The following is a 23,467-nucleotide window of genomic DNA, read 5'->3' on the forward strand; positions in this document are numbered from 1 at the left end:
AGCTTTTTCAGAAAACTGTCAGGATGTAGAAGACATTTTTAGAATCTGATCTCAGGTCAAAATGGGTTATACACATTTGATAACACTTATTTGAAGTGAGACGTTTGACATACAAAGTCATCCTTTGTTTTTCCTGTGTTTCCTGTATGATTTCTCTCATTCATATATGCATTTCCCTTTCTTTTCTAGAAACAACGCCCTCTTCAACGACATCGTATTCATCCACCCATAATCCCCTGAGGTTCACCACCAGCACCGACCCTGACATGAGAACTCCTGCCATTACCGACACTGACGAACAGATGTCAAACACAGTAGAGACCCTCGGGACACCGCAACAAGCATCCACGTCACAGGACCAGACAACTAGTCCGAACAACACCGCAACTTTTATAAATGAGATCGTTAAAACGCGGACTAGAAGGACAGCGACGTCCGATTTCGTTCCGAACGGCTCGACCTCTGTCACCGAGCTATCGGCTTTGAACAGCAGCCACGCCGTCTGGTCCAGCTCAGCTCTGTCTCATACTGTCTCGTCCGGCAGCTCCACTGACTCGTCTACGGAGGATTCCGTAAGCATTTCGACCGGACACAAACTTGAACCGGGGACCCTGCTGGCCGAGACACCGGCCGTACTCCGAGACGTCTCCACCTTCTCTGCTGGAGATGCTACGCCGGTGTCAAATTCACCCACCGATGTGAATGTGGTTTCCTTTACGGTTTCCTCTGTGCCCCATCATGAAAGTGACAAGACAGATTCACTAGTTACTTCTGAGGTCATGGAAATGTCTGATACGAAAGCGACCGGCACTGTCGGCTCATCAACCTCTGTTGATCTATCTGCTTCGAGTAGTGAGTCAACCTCTGTTGATCTATCTGCTTCGAGTAGTGAGTCAAACTCTGTTGATCTATCTGCTTCGAGTAGTGAGTCAAACTCTGCCACCACACATATGGCATATTTGACTTCGGACGACAGGGTCACATCTAGAACAATGTATGTCCCTCCCACGATGACCACAGTTCAGCCAACAACCCCAGCTCCCTCTACAACTCCTCGTGAGCCTTTGACGGTGGAGGTCGACCCACCGACAACAAGCCCTCAAGCTACACCCACCACATCAACAACCACTTCCACAACTGCCGTAATCCCATCTACAGCGTATACAGTTGCACAGAGTACCTCGGCACAAAGTCCCGCACTTCCAAATGCCGCAACGTCTACCAGCACAGAACCAACCACAATTACCCCAAAGTCAACAACCACAGCTTCCACGGTTCCACCCACCACTCCCATGATCACGTCCTTTATCTCCACCACCAACACATCCACTATTACCCCAGGTGCAACCGCCACGAGGGAAATCACACCTACCACCACAGATGCAACCGCCACGAGAGAAATCACACCTACCACCGCCGTAGCCATTCCCACTACTTATTCCACCACACCTACCAGTCCCACACCCAGTACAAGCACAACCATATCCACTACTATGACAACCGATCAGACTGCAAACAGCGCTCCACGATCCACCATCAGCACCGAAGCCAAAACGGCCAGTACAACTACCACAATACAACCCACAACAACGACCACAACACTTCCTACAACAGTTGCTCAAACTACAGCCACATATCTAACTTCTCCAAGTACAAGTACATCCCCAACTACATATCCAAGTAGAACTACATATCCAAGTAGAACTACATATCCAAGTAGAACTACATATCCAAGTAGAACTACATATCCAACTACATATGCAATTACATCTCCCACTAAAACAAAAACCACATCCCCAACTACATATCCAAGTAGAACTACATATCCAAGTAGAACTACATATCCAAGTAGAACTACATATCCAACTACATATGCAATTACATCTCCCACTAAAACAAAAACCACATCTCCAACTACATATCCAAGTTCAACTACATATCCAACTACAACTATATTTCCAACCACAACTACGGCCACAACTACAGCCACAACTACATCGCCAACTACGACTACATCTCCAACTACGGCCACAACTACAGCTCCAACTACGACTACATCTCCAACTACGGCCACAACTACAGCCACAACTACAGCTCCAACTACGACTACTTCTCCAACTACATTTCCAACTACAACTATATTTCCAACCACAACTACGGCCACAACTACAGCTCCAACTACGACTACTTCTCCAACTACATTTCCAACTACAACTATATTTCCAACCACAACTACGGCCACAACTACAGCTCCAACTATGACTACTTCTCCAACTACATTTCCAACTACAACTATATTTCCAACCACAACTACGGCCACAACTACAGCTCCAACTACGACTACTTCTCCAACTACATTTCCAACTACAACTATATTTCCAACCACAACTACGGCCACAACTACAGCCACAACTACAGCTCCAACTACGACTACTTCTCCAACTACAACCACAACTACAACCACAACTACAGCTCCAACTACATTTCCAACTACAACTACAACTACTACAACTCCAGAACCGACCACCACCCAATTGGTAAGTTGTGATATTGCTTATATTATTGGAACACTTGACCATTCTTTTCTCCTTATACCTTTGCTCTGTGTCTTAGAGGCGAGCTGTGGACAACTTATAATATGGTTGAAGTGGTCATTTAATTTACTTGGTGCTGTAAAGCCTATCCACTGGAGTTTGCACAAATTGTAGCATTTGAAAAGTGTCTTCTACAACTCCAAAGGTTAGCTGTAACATGTTGGCAGCATGCTATAATGATTGTGTGTGTGTGTGTGTGTGTGTGTGTGTGTGTGTGTGTGTGTGTGTGTGTGTGTGTGTGTGTGTGTGTGTGCGTGCGTGCGTGTGTGCGTGCGTGCGTGCGTGCGTGTGTGTGTTTGTGTGCGTGTGCGTGTGTTCACCATCTACCATCCTTCAAATTAGACTTTTTGTTATTACTCCTACAGATTTTGTCCAATGCTCACACAACTCGTAAATCGATACACATTCTCTCTGGTGACCGGAGTCATGATTAAGATGTATCAGTCAGACCTTTTGTTTTCCATTCTGATTGGCTACGATTGGCTAAAACGTTTTGCAAAAAAATACCTCAAATCATGAACAGTCTGATTGGCCCCAAAAGCGATTTCCCTTCCACCCATATGGGGAGCTATTCTACACTGTTTGTTGCAAAATGCCATACCAGTATATCACAAATGCAACATCCAACCATCCCTAAGTTGGAATTGCATGCTGAGGGGCCACCTCCAAAAGCACACCTCCAAAAGCGCTTTCACTTCTGCCCATGACTGCAGTATAGGAACATGCTCAATGATACTTGACAGATGTACTATCTGCAATCAAAAATTGCAAAAATATTCGCACAAACATCAGTATTACAAAGTTATATAAAAAAAACTCTACCAATTCCATTTACCCCCTCTATTTCCCATTCCAAGTGTGTTTGCCTAATATGTAACTATTTTCAGCAATGGGATAATATATTTTTTGGTGGGTATAGATCTGGTTGAGCTGGTCATTTTGAAAGTAGCTCTCAAGTCTAAAATGTGTGGGCACCCCTGCTATAGGCAATGCTTAGCTCGCTGTGTTTTGCCCTCCCCAAGATGGCGTCCTGCACAATGCTGGGGCCACCGACCTTTACAGACGTTTTTCTCCAAATTGCTGCTCACATTGAGGCGGATTGAACAACACACCGATAGGAGCAGCGGAGCTCAATACTAAATCGTCGCTACAGCGCGGTTAAAATATGAATGCTTCTGGTTAAGTTCTGAAAAATTCTTCTAAATCCTCCAGTTTTCTGAAATAAATATTTTCACGATTTTTCAAAAATAGCAGACCTACAAGCTCGTAGCGCCACTCGGTGGCGCGCTATGAGCTTGTAGATCTGCTATTTTTCAATAGCTAAATTATAACATAATGTTTAAAACACCAAAAGGGGTTCCCGCCCAAAATGGGTTAAATAGACGATGATCACATTAGCTATAGCCGATTCTCGTTAATGATTTTGGGGACACGGAAACGGAAGAGGTTTTCCAAGTGAAATAGAGCGCTGTCTATATTATGGTGGCAAGGACCACTTCACCACTTGTCAACCTGTCTTCATATAATAGGTCCTCTCTAATAATCGTGAGAAAATGGCACAATTTGTTTCTACTCAGTCTGTGTCTCATAGGAGGGCTGTGGGCAATTCAGAAACCCGTCCACCATGTGACATCATCGATGGGGAATCCAAGCTAATAAAAACTGCAAGCTTTCTAGTCCTGAAAAGTTGCAATGCGAAAATGGAAGCCATCGTTCTCACGATAATACAAATCTAAACATTTTTGTAAAAAAATCTTGTTTAAAAAAATATCTGTCTAACGATGATGTCACTGGTGGACGGGTTTCTGAACTGCCCACAGCCCTCCTATGAGACACAGACTGAGTAGAAACACATTGTGCTATTTTATGAAGATAGGTTGAAAAGTGGTGAAGTGGTCCTTTAAGTATGGAAGCATTCAATTATTATCATATCGGAGAAAAGCAGAAAAGGCAAATGTATATCTAGATTATTGAGTCCATGGTCATGTTGATGTAATGTGGAGGTCATTCGTAATGTTCTTCTTGTGCCGTTATTCAGAAGCTCAAGTTCAAGATTGTTGTTGTGTATATTACATCAGTGGTTCCCAAAGTGGGGTCCAGGGACCCCCAGGGGTACTTGAGGGACTTCCAGGGGGTCCCCAGCTAAATGATAATTTGGAACCAAATGGACCCTTATGGGTCTGTAACTCTGAGAGTGTACAAATGTACAATTGTACGCTCTTAAATTAGCATTGATTTTACAATATAAATTGGGGGTCCCAGAGATAGAAATGCTATTAAATGGGGGTCCGTAGACTAATGCATGTCAAACTGAGGGTTGAGAATCACTGCTAGAGCCGTAAAAATCTTCTCTTATCTTTTCAAATGGGGGTCCTCGGGCTGATTAGTGTCAATTTGGGGGTCCTTGACATGAAAAAGTTTGGGAACCACTGTATTACATGATACAATGAAATACTTCTGCACTCTCAAAGTCTGATGGAAACGTCTAGATTTAAAGTCATTTTGCAACATAGCTATTTATTTGTAAAAAATGCAGGCTTATTAACTTGAGTTACTTTGGTGGGGAATTGGAAAAATCCCTATAGTTATATAGCCTACTTCACAGAAATTAAATAATTTGAAAATTGGCTTTGCAACCTTGGATCTTCTTGGGTTTTGAATGGAAGGGTATTCTTTTCTCAGTGAGACAAAATGTTCATCATGTGCTATTATTAGAGTGCATGTTCTTTGGCCCAGGAATTAAGGCCGTTTCCTATTTCCGATGGAAAATAGGGAAAATCATAACTCATATATATACTGCTCTGTCTATAACAATAGCTCATGCAGGGCCTAATTGGTTCATGTTTGATCGGCTAAAGGTCCTCAGAGAAAGTCCAAGGCAGGCAGGAAGGAAAGCAGGGTGGGGTGCATTCATGGTGGGGTGCCTAGGCGAGGGTAGAGAGACTGCATACATGCCTGTCTCTGTTCGAGAGTTTAGTGAAAGTTTAAGATAGGATAGATCCCTTAGAGAAAGGTCTGCGGGCTGATACACGCTGTCAATTAAAGCTAGGATATACCATTTTGATTATTTCCACTGAGGTTTTTTTTTAAGAGGGTGGATAATTGGTCGTTAATTAACAAGCAGTTAGCTTCGATCAGCTGTTATTATAGGCACCTGTCTCTCTCTGCATTTGGATTGAAGAGGTTGTTGAGTTGAGGGGAGAACTTTACCAGGCTATGTAGTTGTTAGTTTAGTTGTTAGTTGTGGGACCTGGGGCTCTGTGACATGCAGCTTGGAGGCACCATCTTAGCTTTTGCAGGAACTTATAGTTAAGTTATGACAACCAACTTTGTAACCGAACGGACCGATTTAAATCAACGACCGCGATGCTGGAATGCGCAACACGTTATTTGATACTTGGTTTACTGTGGAGTTTTTTCGAGGTGAGGTCTGCAGTAGCCTATTCTGCAGCACACATTAATAATAAGAATGCGTTCACATTGTGTTTACTTGCCTGTCATTTTTTCAGATACAGACGACAGAAGCTGCCAAGCTGTGCTCAGTCAACGTGACAGAAATCAACGCCAACTCGGATTCTATTGTCGTCAAATTGACCACCGCTGGCGAAGGCTGCAACTTCACGGTGTTTCACCATCATGACAATACTCGGTCTGAGGAGGAGGAGGATGATGGTGTGGCAGACTGTCAACAGAATGGATCCTATGATGAGAATAATTATGTCTGCGAAATCCTCGGTCTGGATCCCGGGACTCTGCACCGCATGGGGGTGATCTCCAGAAAGGATGGAGAGCGAGCCAACATATCAGTGCGCACAGGTGAGTGATCGAGTCTCTCTCGGATTCTGTTCGTTTTGTTCCCGACCTTTTAATTTGAACCGGTCCGGTCGAGGACTATATTTTATATTAGAAATGTTTTGAATAATAATAATATCGAAAAAGATCTGTCATCTATTTTCGTTCTATGTAAACTTTTAGTGTAGCTGCACCGCCAAGATGTTATATGCAATACACGTGTCCGGACACGTGTATCTTGTAAATCTTGTAAATCCATGGATAATCCATGCATGTAAAATTTGTAAATCCATGTAAATCCGACTTTTCGCTGGTATTAATATATCGGATTTACATGGAACTTAGAGCAACAGTGCAACTTGCAAGCCCAGATAAGCAAATTAAATTAAATATTTCGATTTGTGATTGATTCATATTAAATATGAGAATAAAGTTATTCAAACTAGTGTGAAAATGGTATAGCTCGACAGGCTACACATTGCCCTTGATAAAACAGAAAGACAAAATTCTAGCTTGAGGATGAAAATCGTTATGTAAATGTGTCTATGTTAATTATTAATGTATTATTATGTATTAATTAGTGTATTATTATTATTATATTATCTGAAGTGATTATAACAGGCTAATATATGATTTTCAATGAATGCTTCGTCTGACTATAGGCCTATAGCTTACTGATCCTATATGAACTATTTTTTCACATTTGATAAAACTTTATTAATCTTTGCGTGTGAAATATAATATAGGCTATCATACCTGTATATTCTGTTCAATAGAGGGCAAAAGTGTATGAACTTAATATGTGTATTCATAATTATTGGTCAAGCTATAAAAATAAAATAAGATATTATACTTTTACTTAAACATGGAAAGTGTAACTGAAGCCAAGTTCATGTTCTCTTTTACAGACCTGAGTCCTGCATGTGTTTATTAGAATGCATTGTATTTTCTGAGATGAAACATCAAAGTGAATGTGTATGTATGTGTGTGTGTGTGTGTGTGTGTGTGTGTGTGTGTGTGTGTGTGTGTGTGTGTCACGTCGACACATGCGCGACTCATAGTGTGCCAACACAACTAAAGCCTCCTGCTCCCTTTTCATTAAATCGTCCTCTGTACATCCTTTTGTACATTGTCAAGGCCGTAACCTCAGTCAGCTGCCAAGACCAAAGCCTTGCCAGAAAACGTTTGTGGGGAAGAGAGAGAGAGAGAGAGAGACACAGAGAGAGAGAGAGGGAGAGGTTGAGATACAGTTTGTGATGTTGCTTCTCAAAAAAAAAGAAAAAAGAGAAAAGAGAGAATTCAAGAACAATGTGTACGACCATCTAATGTTAAGTGTTTGTGTTGAGCTCCTATACCCTTCCCTCCTCACCCCGTCTAGCTGCTTCCCGCCTTGTATTGTTTCTCTGTACGAGCGGATACAAGGGGCCTCATGCTGTTTGTTTGATTAGATCGAGAGAGAGAGAGAGAGAGAGAGAGAGAGAGAGAGAGAGAGAGAAATAACTTTGTCCATTTCCAAGTAGGTTTGAAATCGCCCCTATAGAGATTGTTGAAGTGAGTCTAGGATGGTGCAAAATGACACATTTGTGTTTTGTAGTTATTGCCAGGTCATTGTTCGCTTCTCTAATGGGGGGGGGAAACGATGTGATGATGTTTATGGCAGCTAGAACAGCTACAGTATAGATAATGTTTGTAGACCAGTGGCTTTCAACCCATTTCATATCAAGGCCCATTATTTTATTCAGCATCTGAGCCACGGACCACCATTTGAGATGAGATTTAGCCTCGCAGAGCCAAAACTAAAGAATAATGTTGTTATCGTCGTTGGATACGATTTTTTGTGGTACCATATAGGAGATAACCGGCAAACGTTGATCAAAATCCATTCTTCTACATTCTCTAATTGTGTAGACGTCTTGTAAATTTAGTAATGCAGATTTCTAAAAAAAAAAATGTACTCTTGAGGGTGTAAAATGAAACCAAATGGACCCCATTTGGTTTCATTTTACACTTACATGTATCTATCACTGTGTGAAAAGAGGAGTTAACGGGCAATTATGGGCACTAGTATATGCACTAAACCTCAAGTTTAGCGGGCATATACAGTAATATACGGTAATATACAGGTGTGATGGTACAATTCGGGAGTTTACCGGGAGTTTGTTGGAAAGTTTAACGGGAGTTTCCTGTAATATACACATCCGTATTCCATGCTTTTTGCACAGTGATAACGGGTCCATTTGGTTACCGACTTTCCATCATTTCGCCGGGGGACCACCTGGAACCCCCTCAAGGACCACTGGTGGTCCCCGGACCACTGGTTGAGAACCACTGTAAAACAGTATTTGTTTGAATGCGTTGGCTTTTGAGGCCATTTCATTAGAATCACCGCAGATCTCAGACTGAGTGGTCTTGCAATCTTTACAATGAGATCCTGGCGTTTTGTGGCATTGTTGTCACTTATCTCATTGTCAATGTCCTTGGTGTTTTGTCGATCTGCCAGTAGTATTCCTTGGGAAGCAAGGAAGGGCCCTTGGGGAGGAAGCCGTTATTAAGTAAAGGTCGTAGTGCGGCCTGAGCAGTGGGAGGTTTGACCACCCCCCCGCCCCCCCACTACCTCCCATCCCGTCCTAGCTCTCTTAGCTCCATTTTGACTGGTTTCTTTCGACTGTTTCCTGAGCAGGCGAACGAACAAACTCTCATTTGAGACGCATGCGGGTCTCTCCAAGTGAAAACGCTGCATTCTTTTAAAGCAACCAAAACAATCTTATCGAGCTCCTGCATCGCTGGCCTTCTGTTAGAGCACAATGACAGGATACGCACGCACGCACGCACGCACGCACGCACGCACGCACGCACGCACGCACGCACGCACGCACGCACGCACGCATAATCCTGCTGAGATGGTAATGGCGTTCATGAGTATTTGGTATGAAGGATGATGTTAATATCACTAAATCCATGGAACCAATAAATGAATTCGGAACTCCACCTCCTTCTATATGTCAATCTTGGACCAAGTGGGTTAGGCTCAGCTGTTACTCCTGTTGGATCAAGTATATAGTAATCTAGTCAGACTAGGGTTCAAACAGCTAGATGAACCCTAAATTTAATGTGCTACTCTCTCCACCGTATAGATCCAGTGGCCCCAGCCTGGCTCGATGTCCAACCGGACCAGGCGCAGGTCAAGGCCCGTTACGACGAGGCCTCCTCCCAGGTTCCGACCACCGGTACCTCTGGCCTGCGGGTCTTCTGGCCCGCGTCCCGTGGACATGTGGACTGGTATGAGCTCACCTTGGAGGACGCCGGCACCGGCGCCAGCAGCAGCACTCGCATCATGGGCAGCGCCGCTCCCCAGTCGGGCTTCACGGCTCTCACCCCAGGGTCCCTCTACACCCTTCAGCTGGTGGCGACCGCTGGGAACAAGAGTGCCCCCCCGGTTCAGGCCACGGCAGCCACAGGTGAGAGTCAGTCTGTTTGTCTGTCTGTCTGTCAGTCTGTTTGTCTGTCTGTCTGTCTGTCTGTCTGTCTGTCAGTCTGTTTGTCTGTCCATCGTGGTTCTTCAGTTTTTTATTTGTTAACCCATTCAGGCCTGACGTCGAAATTAAAAAAAAAAAAGTTTTCTAAAGCATGACAATTTTCGGAAAGATTTGAGGCACATTTTAACGATTTTTCAAAAATAGCAGACCTACAAGTTCATAGCGCGCCACTCGGTGGCGCGCTATGAACTTGTAGATCTGCTATTTTTCAATAGCTAAATTATAACATAATGTTTAAAACACCAAAAGGGGTTCCCGCCCCAAAATGGGTTAATGGTTAATGTGGTTAAACGCTAACGTGACATGGATGCGTTCCAGGTCTCAATGGGTTAAGACATATTTTTTGGCTTTTTTTCTGCCTTCATTGATAGTGAACAGTAAGTAGACTGACAGGAAATGGGGAGAGAGAGAGATGGGGAGTGACATGCAGCACAGGTCGTCGGGAACGGGAGTTAGAAGCCTAAGTGTCCGGACCGCTACACTAGCCTAGCCGTCCGGGCCTATACCTGAACTATTCTAAGTTGATTTGACTTTTTTTTTTTTTATGTTAAATAAATATATACATTTAACTGCAGATAAAGTGGCATTACCAGTTTTAATTAAAGGAGCATTCAGTGATTTGGGTGATTTGGAAAACCACCCAGTCCGCCCCGGTAACAAAATGTGCACATGTACGCTCTACAGTGGGGGGAAGTGCAACAGGCCAACAGCATGTGCACCAAGGCCCGCCCCCAGTCGATCATGATTGGAGGAAGGCCCCTCTCATCCTGATTGGATGAAGGCTTTGCCACCCGCCACCAAAACTGAAACTAGGGTTTTTTGACCCCAGGGGCTCACTGGGTACAGGGAGGAACTCCTTATATGGTCAGCACACTCTATAGTAGGGAGGATTATCCAGAAAAAAATAAAAAATAAGTGATATTTGAATTAAGTAAAATCACTGAATATACCTTTAATTAGGGATTGAAGATTAACTGGATTCACTTTTTGTTACTTCAAATTCATGGGGTGCCTTTCTGCCTGATAGTCAGTGGAGAGAGACAGGAACCAGGGAGAGAGAGAGCTCTGGGGAGTGACAGCCAGGCAGCAAAATGGTCCTGCCGGCGCCGGGAATTGAACCTGGGACTGGCTGTCAGGCCTTTTAGGCCTATATGTGGTACACTGGTGCACTCCCAAACCATTCGGCTATTGGGTTGCCCTACTCTAGGTCAGGGGGTCTCAGTCCGTGGGTCGCGACCCATCGGGGGGTCGCCAAATTATTTTGGGTGGTCCTTAAAAAATAAATAAATAAATAAACTTTTTTTTGCAACTGAATGACTGGAAAATGGAAATTAAGAGTTTACATAGTACACAGTGCATGCATAAACTTTCCTTAATGATTATATCTGGTTTCAGTATTCATTTATTCATTCATTTATTAATTTTCTCTACTATTAAGGTTATTTTTGCAGTCAGTTTGTATTGGTGGTGGGGGGGGGGGGGGGGGGGGGGCGGGCGGGGGTCGTGAGACATGGCCAAAGCATTTCCGGGGGTCTCCAGGCAAAAAAGGTTGAGAACCCCTGCTCTAGGTCGTCCTCAGACGAGCCCTCCATCGTCATTTCCAGTCATCCCGGTTCTCCATAACATCTGGCCAGTTCGCTGGTACTTACTTTGCGCTCCTGCGTCGCTCTCGAGTACATCCACGTACTGTATGTTAGCGTGGGACGTCCTCGTGATCGACGCCCGTGTGTTGGTTCCCAGAGCACCAGTTTGCTGCAGGCTGGCAGTTCTTGATGCCTTTTGGCAGTGTCCCGCTAGGCTGCTATTTTCTGGCTCACCCTTGGTAATCCCTCACACACTGCCCTACACTCCAAAACGAATATGTGTGTGTGAAACTGTGAACTAGTAGTTCCCGCACGCACGCACATGCACCAGTGTTGATTTCGTCGACTAAAACTAAGACGAAAATTGTTCGTCGACTGCCTTTTTTCACTGACGAAAACTAAATGGAAACTAAATGAAAACTAAGCTATAGCTAAGCTAAAACTGAGACTAAATGTATTGTCAATTTCGTCAACAAATAAAAACTAGACTAAAATGTTAGGAAGGTTCTAGTGGACAAGAGATCCAGTATGAGTCATTTTACACTTGGTTGCATGCTGAAAGTAGCAGATCTACAAGCTCACAACGCGTCGCGCTGCAACGCGTTGTGAGCTTGTAGATCGGCTATTTTCATCAAGTGTAAAAACAGTCATTACGACGGCATCGAGACCCGCCAAAATACATTTTAGTCGACTAAATCAACTGTAGATTTAGTCGACTAAAATCTTATGACATTTAGTCGACTAAAACACTAAGACATTCCAGGTGACTAAAATGTGACTAAAACTAAATGAAAACTATTCAAGAGACACTAAACACTGACATGCACGCACACGCACATGCACACAAAATGAGCACACCGGTCATGTCAAGGTCAGTGTATGAATATCTTTTGGGGTTCAGTTCTCCAGTGAACATACGTGACCAGGATGCTCTTCATGTACACAGGATGCTCGCACATACATACGCTGCATGCAGAAAAAACAATTACTGTGACTTGCACTACAGTAACCTGCATTGTTTTCAGTACAGGTGTCTGTGTGGGAATCTACAGTGTTTACATCATGTGCATCAGGGCAAACCCTCTCGAGTACACTGACCCCACTTTATCGGAGTACTTCCTTTTTAGATTGTTTACAGTCACACACATATGAGAAAATATTGCAAAACATCAGAACTGCCGGCGATAGTTAATGTCATGTGAAGAAAGGCGTACTTCTGTGGGTGTTTACACACTATATAATATCTAATTATTTTGATGTTATATGCTATACCGGTGTGTATATATATATATGCACGCACGCACGCACGCACGCACGCACGCACGCACGCACGCACGCACGCACGCACGCACACTGTTCGCAACAATTTTCAGTTAATATAGTTAATATAACATCATTATTAAGTAAGTATTGTACTTTTACACAGGCTATACCGTGGAAAAAACAGCAGTCTAATGTAATGTAATGTAATGTAATCAGGCATTGACACTAAGGGTTGCCCACCTGCCCCTGGCAGGTAAATAAAACTTTCGGGCAGATAGAGTTTGCTGTCAGGTTGCGTCTAGAGATATCTGTCTAAACACCTGAACGTGGCCAGAGTGCCCCGTCTTCTGGTCCGTGGAATGTAAAATAAGATCAGCACCTAATGTGCTGTTTTCACTAAATATAAAATAACAAGTGTGAGGCCTGGGCCGTGGCTCAGCGGTCCAGGCACGTTGGCCGGTAGTCCGAATCTGGCAGTGTGCCGCGGGCTCGACTCCTGATCCCGACGGCCTTTACTGCATGTCTTCCCCCCATCTCTCTCCCCCATTTCCTGTCAGCCTACTGTCTGTCCCTCTATAACAAAATATAAAATAAAGGCGAAAGCCGCAAAAAAAACATTTAAAAAAAATAATAATAAGTGTGAACCCATAGTTATATTCATTGTAGGTATTTGGCATAAAAATGTAGGTGCGACATCTTTTATCGCACAGTGTTAAATTGAACTGTAATTACAAATTTGATCTATCATATTATATTGGATGATTTACTTTTCAGGCAAGTGGGCATGACCTTTGGGGCAAGTAGAACATGACCTGCTCTTGCCCGACGGGGCAAGTGCCTCCTAGTGTCAACCAGTGGTGGAAAGTAACTAAGTACTTTATTACTTTTACTTAAGTACTGTACTTAAGTACAATTTTGAGGTATTTGTACTTTACTTGAGTGTTCCCAATTTCCAGCCTTTTACTTCACTACAATTATTTGAAAACTTTAGTTACTAGTTACTTTGGCGATTTTATTTTTGATTAGAAAACATACATTAACCACTTATACATTTCGGTCATTTGAAAAAAGCCGATCTACAATCGATCTACATGCGTCGCAACACGACGCATTGTGAGCTTGTAGATCGGCTATTTTTCAATAGATTTTGTACACATTTTGAAGTTGTGAAATGGCCCAGGGACATTCTGCAATATGAATACTTTTACTTTTAGTACTTTAAGTACATTTTGATGCTGATACTTTTGTACTTTTACTCAAGTACATTTTCAATTCCGTACTTTTACTTGTAACGAAGTAGTTCTAAATTGCGGTATTGGTACTTTTACTTAAGTAAAACAATTGAGTACTTTCTCCACCACTGTTGTCGACCCCTGCCTAATCCAATCTCTGCTCCTCCTCCAGCACCGTCCTCCGTCAGCGGCCTCCAGGTGTGGGCCTCCTCTTCCGGCAGCAACCTCAGCGTTTCCTGGCGGGCGGGCCCGGGCCGGAGTGAGCTGCTGAGGGTCCTGCTGAGGGACCAGGAGGAGGGCTCCGCGGGGGTGGTGAGGAACCTGACCCTGGAGAACGGCACCACCTCGGCCACGCTCGGCCACCTGCTTCCCGGGACCCTGTACACCGTCACCGTGGTCAACGAGGCCGCGGGCCTGCAGAGCTCTGTGTCCAGACAGGCCGTCACAGGTACCGTATATAGGCCAGTGGTTCCAAAACTGTTTTCATGTCAAAGTGACCCCCAAATTGACGGTAATTAGCCCTGCGGGGGGGCCCCAATTTGAAGAGATATTCCAGGGACCCCCCCATAAGAGACGATTTTTTTTACGGCTCTAGCAGTGATTCTCAACCCATTTAATTTCAAGGACCCCCAGTTTGACATTCATTCGTCTACGGACCCCCATTTATTGGCATTTGTATCTCTGAGACTCATTTATATTGTAAAATCAATGTTAATTTAACTCTGAGAGTGTACGGTTCAATTTTTACACTCTCTGAGTTACACACCTTTAAAGGAGCATTCAGTGATTTGGGTGATTTGGAAAAAAACCTGGTCCACCCGGTAACAAGATGTGCACATGCACACGCTCTACAGTGGGGGAAGTACAACAGACCAACAGCACGTGCACCAATGCCCGCCCCACGCGATCATGATTGGAGGAAGGCCCCTCTCATCCTGATTGGATGAAGGCTTTGCCACCCAAAGCCCAAACCAAAACTAGGGTTTTTTGACCCCAGGGGCTCACTGGGGACAGGGAGGAACTCCTTATATGGTCAGCACACTTTATAGTAGGGAGGATTATCCAAAAAATAAGAAAAAAGAAGTGATATTTGAATTAAGTGAAATCACTGAATATACCTTTAATGGTCCATTTGGTTCCAAACTATCATTTAGCTAGGGACCACCTGGAACTCACTCAAGGACCCCTGGGGGTCCCCGGACCCCACTTTGAGAAGTAAACTAAATTGACTTGATTACTGTAACAAAAGGTTACAGTAATCAAGTAGCAAATAGCTTTGCTAAATATAATTGATCTGCGTATGTTCGCCTATTTTTGCCAAATCTTCGCATGTCATGATGACATGCCTAGAATAATGGAGGTTATAGGGTTCATGTGGTTAATGATTTCTCTTAGCAAAAGGCCGATGCACACCTCAAGGCTATTGACAGGTGCGTAGGGCAATAAAGTATACTTAAAAAGGTATCTTTGAAAAACAAAGAAGGGTCCCGCACACTGTCAGAAAACTTGCCAGAAATGTTGCTCTTTATTCAACGTTTCGGTCTATTCGACCTTCATCAGGACAGACAATGTCTGTCCTGATGAAGGTCGAATAGACCGAAACGTTGAATAAAGAGCAACATTTCTGGCAAGTTTTCTGACAGTGTGCGGGACCCTTCTTTGTTAATGATTTCTCAACACAATTGACTCACTTCAGAGCGGCTTTGTTTTACTTTCCAACACACACGCACGCACGCACGCACGCACGCACGCACGCACGCACGCACGCACGCACGCACACACACACACACACACACACACAGCGTCACTCTCTGTCGTTGTTTCCTGCGTATTTTTGCTCTGTTCTCCACACCCTTCCTCTGTCTGCAGCTGGCTGACTGATGAACAGCACCCCTCCTAACCACTACCCCCCCACCCCACACACACACACACACACACACACACACACACACACACACACACACACACACACACACACTCCCCCCGCCTCGTTTCAACGCAATAAATCCGCTCACGAGATGAGGTAGATTCAAGTCTGAGTCTATTAGGAAATGACAGTGAGCAGTGTGACATGTTTAAGGCTGTGACACACCATGTTGATCACGTCGAGTGATTTATTTTACTTGAGTGTTTTTGGCTTTTTGTGCCTTTTATTGATAGTTTTTTTTTTTTTTTTTTTTGATATTTTTTTGCGGCTTACGCCTTTTATTGGTTTTTTGAAGGGACAGACAGTAGGCTGACAGGAAACGGGAGAGAGATGGGGGAAGACATGCAGTAAAGGCCGTGTCGGGCTCGGGAGTCGAACCCGCGGCACACTGCGACTGGATTACCAGTCGGGTGCCCAGACGGTTACGCCACCGCCTGGGCCCTTTTATTGATAGTTACAGTGAAGACGGACAGGAAAGAGGGAGGGAGAGCCCGCGGGAGAGACATGCAGCAAAAAGTCGTCATGAACGGGACTCGAACTCGCGACACGCTGTCAGGCCAGAGCCTATATATATGTGGTGCATGCGCCTGGACCGCTGGGCCAGTGGGCGTCGTCCTGGGTTGAGTGTTTTTAACACCTTTCACCCACGTCTGAACCAACTGATCTCCCAATTCTGTAGTATTCAGTAGAGAAACCGTCATATATACCATTTATAAAAGTCAATCAGATAATATTCTTTTTGCATCTTTGTGACAGGCGTAAACATTCTCCCCTTCCTCCCCACACACACAGAAACAGTTTTGACGTGTTCTTTTTTTTTTTTTACATAATAACCAATAGTTTTTACCAATACTTTTGGAAATATTCAAATTTTCCCCTTACGATCGGTATCGGCCGATCATGAGAAAAACAATTGGTGATCGGTATCGGTCCTAAAAAACCTGATCGGAGAATCCCTATTATTCAGGACAAGTCAGTTTTGTGTGTAGGGGCCTTTAGTCAGTGAATGTAAACCCATCCATCTTCAACCGCTTATCCGTAGTAGGGTCGCGGGGGCAACAGCTCCACCAGAGTGCTCCAGACTTCCCTCTCCAGAGCAACATTAGTGACTTCCTCCTGGGGGATTCCGAGACGTCCCAAGGCCAGTGAGTTGATGTGTTTCCTCCAACTGCGCCTTGGTCTGCCCCGGGGTCTCCTCCCAGTGGGACATGCGTCGAGGACCTCCCTAGAGAGACGCCCGAGAGGCATCCTAACCAACCACCTAAGCTGGCTCCTTTCCAAGAATGTAAACCCAACGGAGACAATGCTCGTTCCCAATTTTGTGCCACACACAAAATACTCCAGTAGTGAAGTTCCAAAGAAAACACGCGACCTGAAGAAACAAGGCCCAGATCGAAAGCAGCTATAACATGAATTTAATATTTAATATATTGTCTATGTCCCTCACACCTATTTTCACCACTCTGATATAACCAGTCCATGGCATTTCTTTTTTGCTTCTGAAGCTGTTTTAGCTGCAGTACCACAATGTCCTGAGGTGGTGGGGGCGCTGATATGCAACTTAATTAATATTTTAGTCATTATAATACTGATGCTAGATAAACCCTGCAGGCTTGTTTCCATTCCATGCCAGCTTGGAAAATGCAAATTTGGAACTGAAGACTGAAGAGAGGGAGGAATTAAACAAAGTAGGGTGACATTGGTGACATCACAACTACGACCAAATCAGTTGAGCCGTTTCTGAGAGCAATTTCCATAAAAGCAGATGAAGAGAAATCCTGATTGTTCAAAATTGCATATTTGTGGGGATAGAAAATACACAGAGGAGCTCAAAAACACATTTCTTTTTTTGAAAAAGTTGAATTTGATGTTATAGGTCCTTTAAAGTGTTTTAATTTCTTCCTTGCCAGCTCCGGCAGCGGTATCAGACCTGCGACTGGACAACAATGGCACCGTGGACTCTCTGAGAGCCAGCTGGGATGCGGCCAGGGGAGGGGTGGACCACTACAGGGTCACCCTGTCAGCGCTGCAGGGCTCCACCTCCACCTCCGCCCCCCTGGAGCGCCGGCTGACCCCCAACGCCACCCAGGTGCTCTTCCAGGGTCTGACACCCGGACGCACCTACCGGCTCTCTGTCGGCACCGTGGTGGCCGGGAAGACCACGGAGGCCAGGACCAGCGGCAGGACAGGTGAATGTTGTACCCTTGACATCGGTGGCAAAAAGTACTCAAATGTTTTAGACCTGACGACGATTTTACAAAATGTCTTCTAAATCCTGACAGAAAAACCCATGTTTCTATGTCAGTGGTTCTCAACCTTTTTCATGTCAAGGACCCCTAGAATCATATCTATTTGGCCTCCGACCCCCCATCTCAAAATATGTTGTTGAAGGGACCCCCCCCAGAAGCAAAGATTTGTTCGCTCTGAAAGAATATATATTCAAAGATTTGCGCCACATTCAAAAATATGCAGACCTACATTCAAAAATAGCAGACCTACAAGCTCGTTGCGCGGCACTCGGTGCCGCGCTATGAGCTTGTAGATCTGCTATTTTTCAATAGCTAAAGTATATCATAAAACATAATTGATGATTAATTATTTTCTCTGGGTTTCATCAGAACCTCACTCTGTTCTACCCCCCCTCCTCTCTGTCAAATGTGTCTCCAGTCCCAGACCAGGTGTCTAAGCTCTCCATGGTGGCTCTCAGTGACGGCAGGGCCCTGAGAGTGACCTGGTCTCCCCCTAGAGGCGAGTGGGAGAACTACGGCTTGGTGTTGTGGAACGGCTCGGTGGCGCTGGTGAACGAGACCCTGGGCAAACCGGCCCGACAGTTCGTGGCGCGGCCGGGCCTGGGCCTGGTGCCGGGCAGGCCCTACAGGGCAGAGGTCACCGTACAGAGTGGACCCCTGGGAAACGCTGCACACTGCCAGGGAAGACTCGGTGAGAGACATATTATTATTATTATTGCTTTTATTGTTTCTTTCTACAAACGTTGATTTTGGAAATGGTTCTCTTAACTTATTTAAACCATTTCGACCCGAGACCGATTCTACATGTCAGAATTATATCCCAGAATTATATGTAATTGGCCGCCGAGACCCATCTGGAAATAATGTTGTTCCATGGACCTCCCCAGAAGCAAAGATTTGAGTTAAAAACATTCGCTCTGAAAGAATATATTCAAATATTTGGGCCACATTTTTAAAAAAAAATCAAAAATAGCAGACCTACAAGCTCGTCGCGCGACTAAAAACAAACTGGGCTGGAACCCCTTTTGGTGTTTTAACTAAGCATTATGTTATACTTTAGCTATTGGAAAATAGCAGATATACAAGCTCATAGCGCGTCACCGAGTGGCGCGCTACAAGCTTGTAGGTCTGCTATTTTTGAAAAATCGTAAAAATGCGGCACACATCTTTGAATATATATTCTTTCAGAGCGAACGTTTTTTTTTTTTTTTCGACGTCAGGCCTAAATGGGTTAAACTTGTATATACTGTAGGAGGGGGCTATAGCGCCCCTCAAAAAAAAGATCAAGATCGGTGGAGAAGCTGATATTTGAAAACCCACCTCCTCCCCATATACATGCAGCTCCCCGGTCTGTCCAGCAGCTCGTGGTGCGTCACAGTGACGAGACCACCCTGAGCGTCCTGTGGAGTCGACCCGTGGGGGTGTGGGACGGCTACACGGTGGTGCTGAGACAGCAGACGGAGCCTCCGTCGGCCGCGGTCGTCATCGTCGGTCAGAAGAGCCTGCCCTGGGAGGCCAGGGAGTGCACGTTCAACGTCCTCACGCCGGGACGTCGCTACGCGGTCACCGTGACGACCAACAGCGGCAACCAGAGCAGCTCGGCGTCCGTGTCTGGACAGACCAGTGAGTTGTTTTTAACATTTTGTTTTGCCCCCCCCGTGATTTTCTTTGAACAATGTCAGTGTTTTATAAGCCATTGAGACCCTGAGACCGGATTCTACAAGATGTCTTCTTCTAAATCACGACAGTTTTCTGAAAAAACTTTATGTTTCTATATCAGTGGTCTGATGAAGAGCCGTGAGGCTCGAAACGTCATGTCCACTATGGCAGTGGTTCCAAAAGTGGGGTTCGGGGACCCCCAGGGGTCCTTGAGGGAGTTCCAGGGGGTCCCCAGGTAAATTATAGTTTGGAACCAAATGGACCCTTTTGGGTCTGTAACTCAGAGAGTGTACAAATGGAACCAAATGGGTCCTTTTGGTTCCATTTGTACACTCAGAGTTACATTAACATTGATTTTACAATATAAATCGGGGGTCCCAGAGATAGAAATGCCATTAAATGGGGGTCCGTAGACTAATGCATGTCAAACTGGAGGTCCTTGAAATTAAACAGGTTAGGTAAAATCTTCTCTTATGGGGGGTCCCTGGCATATCTTTTCAAATGGGGGAACCTTAAATAAATCTGTTAAGCTTTGGAGCTTACTTCAGTGTGCGGACCTTATCTTTTTTCTTCTATTATTTACCTCGGCCAGGCACCTGGCGTTTAGTTAGCGGATGTGCGTGCTTGTATTTTATTAGGCCTACAATCAGTTGTGCTCACACCTTTTCATGTCAAGGACCCCAAAAATGATCTGTATTTGGCCGCCGACCCCCATCTGAAAGTATGTTGTTCCAGGGACCCCCCAGAAGCAAAGATTTGAGTTAAAAACATTTGCTGTGACAGAATATATATTCCAAGATTTGCACATATTTTCATGATTTTTCAAAAATAGCAGATCTACAAGCTTGTACGAGCTTGTATATGTGCTATTTTTTTTCTCCAATAGCTAAAGTATAAAATAATGGTTATGAAGTGGTTAAAAGCTAAAGTGACACAGATGAGTTTGTCATCTGTGTCACTTCTGTGACTACTTTTTGTCTTAACCCATTTAGGCCTGACGTCGAAATTTAAAAAGATTTCTTCAAAATCCTGACAGTTTTCTGAAAAACCTTATGTTTCTGTATCAGTGGTGCTCCATATTTCATGTCAAGGACCCCAAACATTATATGTAATATGCCTCTGCCCCCCCCATCTGAAAATATGTTGTTCCAGGGACCTCCCCAGAAGCAAAGATTTGAGTTAAAATGTTCACTCTGTAATAATAATATATATTCAAAGATTTGAGGCACATTTTCACGATTTTTCAAAAATAGCAGACCTACAAGCTCATAGCGCGGCACTCGGTGCCGCGCTATGAGCTTGTAGATCTGCTATTTTCCAATAGCTAAAGTATAACATAATGCTTTAAAACACCAAAAGGGTTTCCCGCCACAAAATGTCTCTGCTCTCCGTCTGTCCCTCTCTTCCAGCTCCAGCCCAGGTGACCGGGCTGCAGGTGTCCAACGGCGGGACCACGGACAGCCTCCAGACGCGGTGGGAGCGGGCGGCCGGCGAGCTGGACTCGTACCGCGTGCTGCTGGTGCGCGACAGCAGCGTCATCAAGAACGAGAGCGTGGCGGCCGACGCCACCGGCCTGGGCTTCCACGCCCTGCGGCCCGGCGCCCTCTACAAGGTGGTGGTGACCACGGTCAGGTCCGGACACACCTCCAGGCAGACGGTGGCGGAGGGACGCACTGGTGAGGCGGAGTGGGTGGGGTGGGAAAAGTACTCACTCAACTGTCCGGTGACAGTTTTCAGAAAAACCCTATGTTTCTATGTCAGTGGTTCTCAAAGTTTTTCATGGCATAGACCCCAAAAACTACATGTAATTGGCCGCCCACCCCCATCTGAAAATATGTTGTTCCAGGGACACCCCAGAAGCAAAGATTTGAGTCGAAAATGTTCGCTCTGAAAGAATATATATTCAAAGATTTGCACCACATTTTCACTATTTTTCAAAAATAGCAGACCTACAAGCTCGTAGCGCGCCACTCGGTGCCGCACACAGGCACACACGCACACCCCAGCGGTGTTGTTTTTGGCAGCAGTTTTGATTTTAGTTTTAGTCATAGTCTCTTGAATAGTTTTAATTTAGTGTTAGTCTAGTTTTAGTCGACTAAATGTACAGTTGATTTTGTCGACTAAAATGTGCTTTGGCGGGCCTTGATGCTGTCGTAATGGCTGATTTTACACTTGCTGAAAATATTTTCAGCAAGCAACCACGGGTAAAATGACTTATACTGGATCTCTTGTCCACTAGTCCCTTCCTAACATTTTAGTCTAGTTTTTATTTGTTGATGAAATTGTCAGTATATTTAGTCTTAGTTTTAGTCACCATACAGTAGCTTAGTTTTCATTTAGTTTCCATTTAGTCTTTGTCAGTGAAAAAATGTAGTCGACGAACATTTTTCGTCTTAGTTTTAGTCGACGGAAACAACACTGCACCCCAGTCAAAACAGTTTGGAGTACCAGTGTTGTTTTTGTCGACTAAAACTAAGACGAAAAATAAATGGAAACTAAATGAAAACGAAGCTATAATGACTAAAACTAAGACTAAATATATTGACAATTTCGTCAACAGATAGAAACTAGACTAAAATGTTAGGAAGGGACTAGTGGACAAGAGATCCAGTATAAGTCATTTTACGCTTGGTTGCATGCTGAAAATAGCAGATCTACAAGCTCACAACGCGTCGCAGCGCGACGCGTTGTGAGCTTGTAGATCGGCTATTTTCAGCAAGTGTAAAATCAGTCATTATGATGGCATCAAGGACCGACAAATGACATTTTAGTCGACTAAATCGACTGTAGATTTTGTCGACTAAAATCTTATGATATTTAGTCGACTAAAACTAGACTAAACACTAAAACATTCCAGGTGAATAAAATGTGACTAAAACTAAATGAAAGCTATTCAAGAGACTACGACTAAAACTAAAATCGAAATGAGCCGCCAAAAACAACACTGGTTTGGACACGTCACTGATGATAATAGGCAGACATTTAGCAAAAAATGCTTCAGCATAAACAGAAAAAGAATTGAACTGCATAACACAATCACAAGTGTGTGTGTAAGTAAGTTCACGTGTTCATGGATATGTACACATTACGGGTCTTAGGTGTTGATACACTAATGTTCGTCCCCTCTTTTTTTCAATGTTATTTCGATGTTTAAAGAAAGAATGCAAACACATTCCTGTCCTCGGGTTGTTGGAGGATCACAATAGAATGAAGTCTGAGAATGTCAATTCTCTCTGGCACTCATCCTCACCCAGCGGCGTGCACAGATAGACACTAGGGGGTGCTAGAGCACCCTCTGCCCTTTTGGCAATGTGCCCTTTTGAAAAAGGGCACTTTTGTTTTTGTAGTGTACAGTACACTTGTACAGTATTTGGACCATGGTGATATTGATCAATTCTTGATAAAAAGCTTCTAATATATTATTTAGGTCCCAAAATCTCTTTTGACCTGAGATCAGATTCTAAAAATGTCTGTTTGAAAATGACAGTTTTCTGAAAAAGCTGTTTCTATGTCAGTCGTTCTTCGATTTTTCAAAAATAGCAGACCTACAAGCTCGTAGCACGCCATGAGCTTGTAGATCTGCTATTTTTAAATAGCTAAAGCATAACATAATGCTAACACCAAAATCGAGA

The 23,467-nt window shown here is 44.2% G+C and overlaps 1 protein-coding gene across 3 annotated transcripts in view; it reads left to right on the forward strand.

Moving 5' to 3' along the window:
- The first annotated feature begins 2,405 nt into the window (after positions 1–2,405).
- ptprbl (protein tyrosine phosphatase receptor type B, like) overlaps positions 2,406–23,467 on the forward strand; it is a 66,751-nt gene continuing 45,689 nt past the window's right edge. For 2 of the 3 annotated variants that reach the window (XM_079500445.1, XM_079500446.1), the window contains exons 1-8: positions 5,591–6,017; positions 6,104–6,410; positions 9,521–9,844; positions 14,173–14,448; positions 17,838–18,116; positions 18,595–18,867; positions 19,518–19,799; positions 21,245–21,511. In XM_079500445.1, the coding sequence (XP_079356571.1) occupies positions 5,961–6,017; positions 6,104–6,410; positions 9,521–9,844; positions 14,173–14,448; positions 17,838–18,116; positions 18,595–18,867; positions 19,518–19,799; positions 21,245–21,511 (2,065 nt within the window). In that variant the 5' untranslated portion in view covers positions 5,591–5,960. Of the gene's footprint in view, positions 2,538–5,590; positions 6,018–6,103; positions 6,411–9,520; positions 9,845–14,172; positions 14,449–17,837; positions 18,117–18,594; positions 18,868–19,517; positions 19,800–21,244; positions 21,512–23,467 lie in introns of those variants that run through there. The other variant, XM_079500447.1, reaches the window with a different exon arrangement.

This window comes from Electrona antarctica (assembly GCF_951216825.1).
Source record: "Electrona antarctica genome assembly, chromosome: 5".
In the NCBI taxonomy this organism is placed as follows: domain Eukaryota; kingdom Metazoa; phylum Chordata; class Actinopteri; order Myctophiformes; family Myctophidae; genus Electrona; species Electrona antarctica.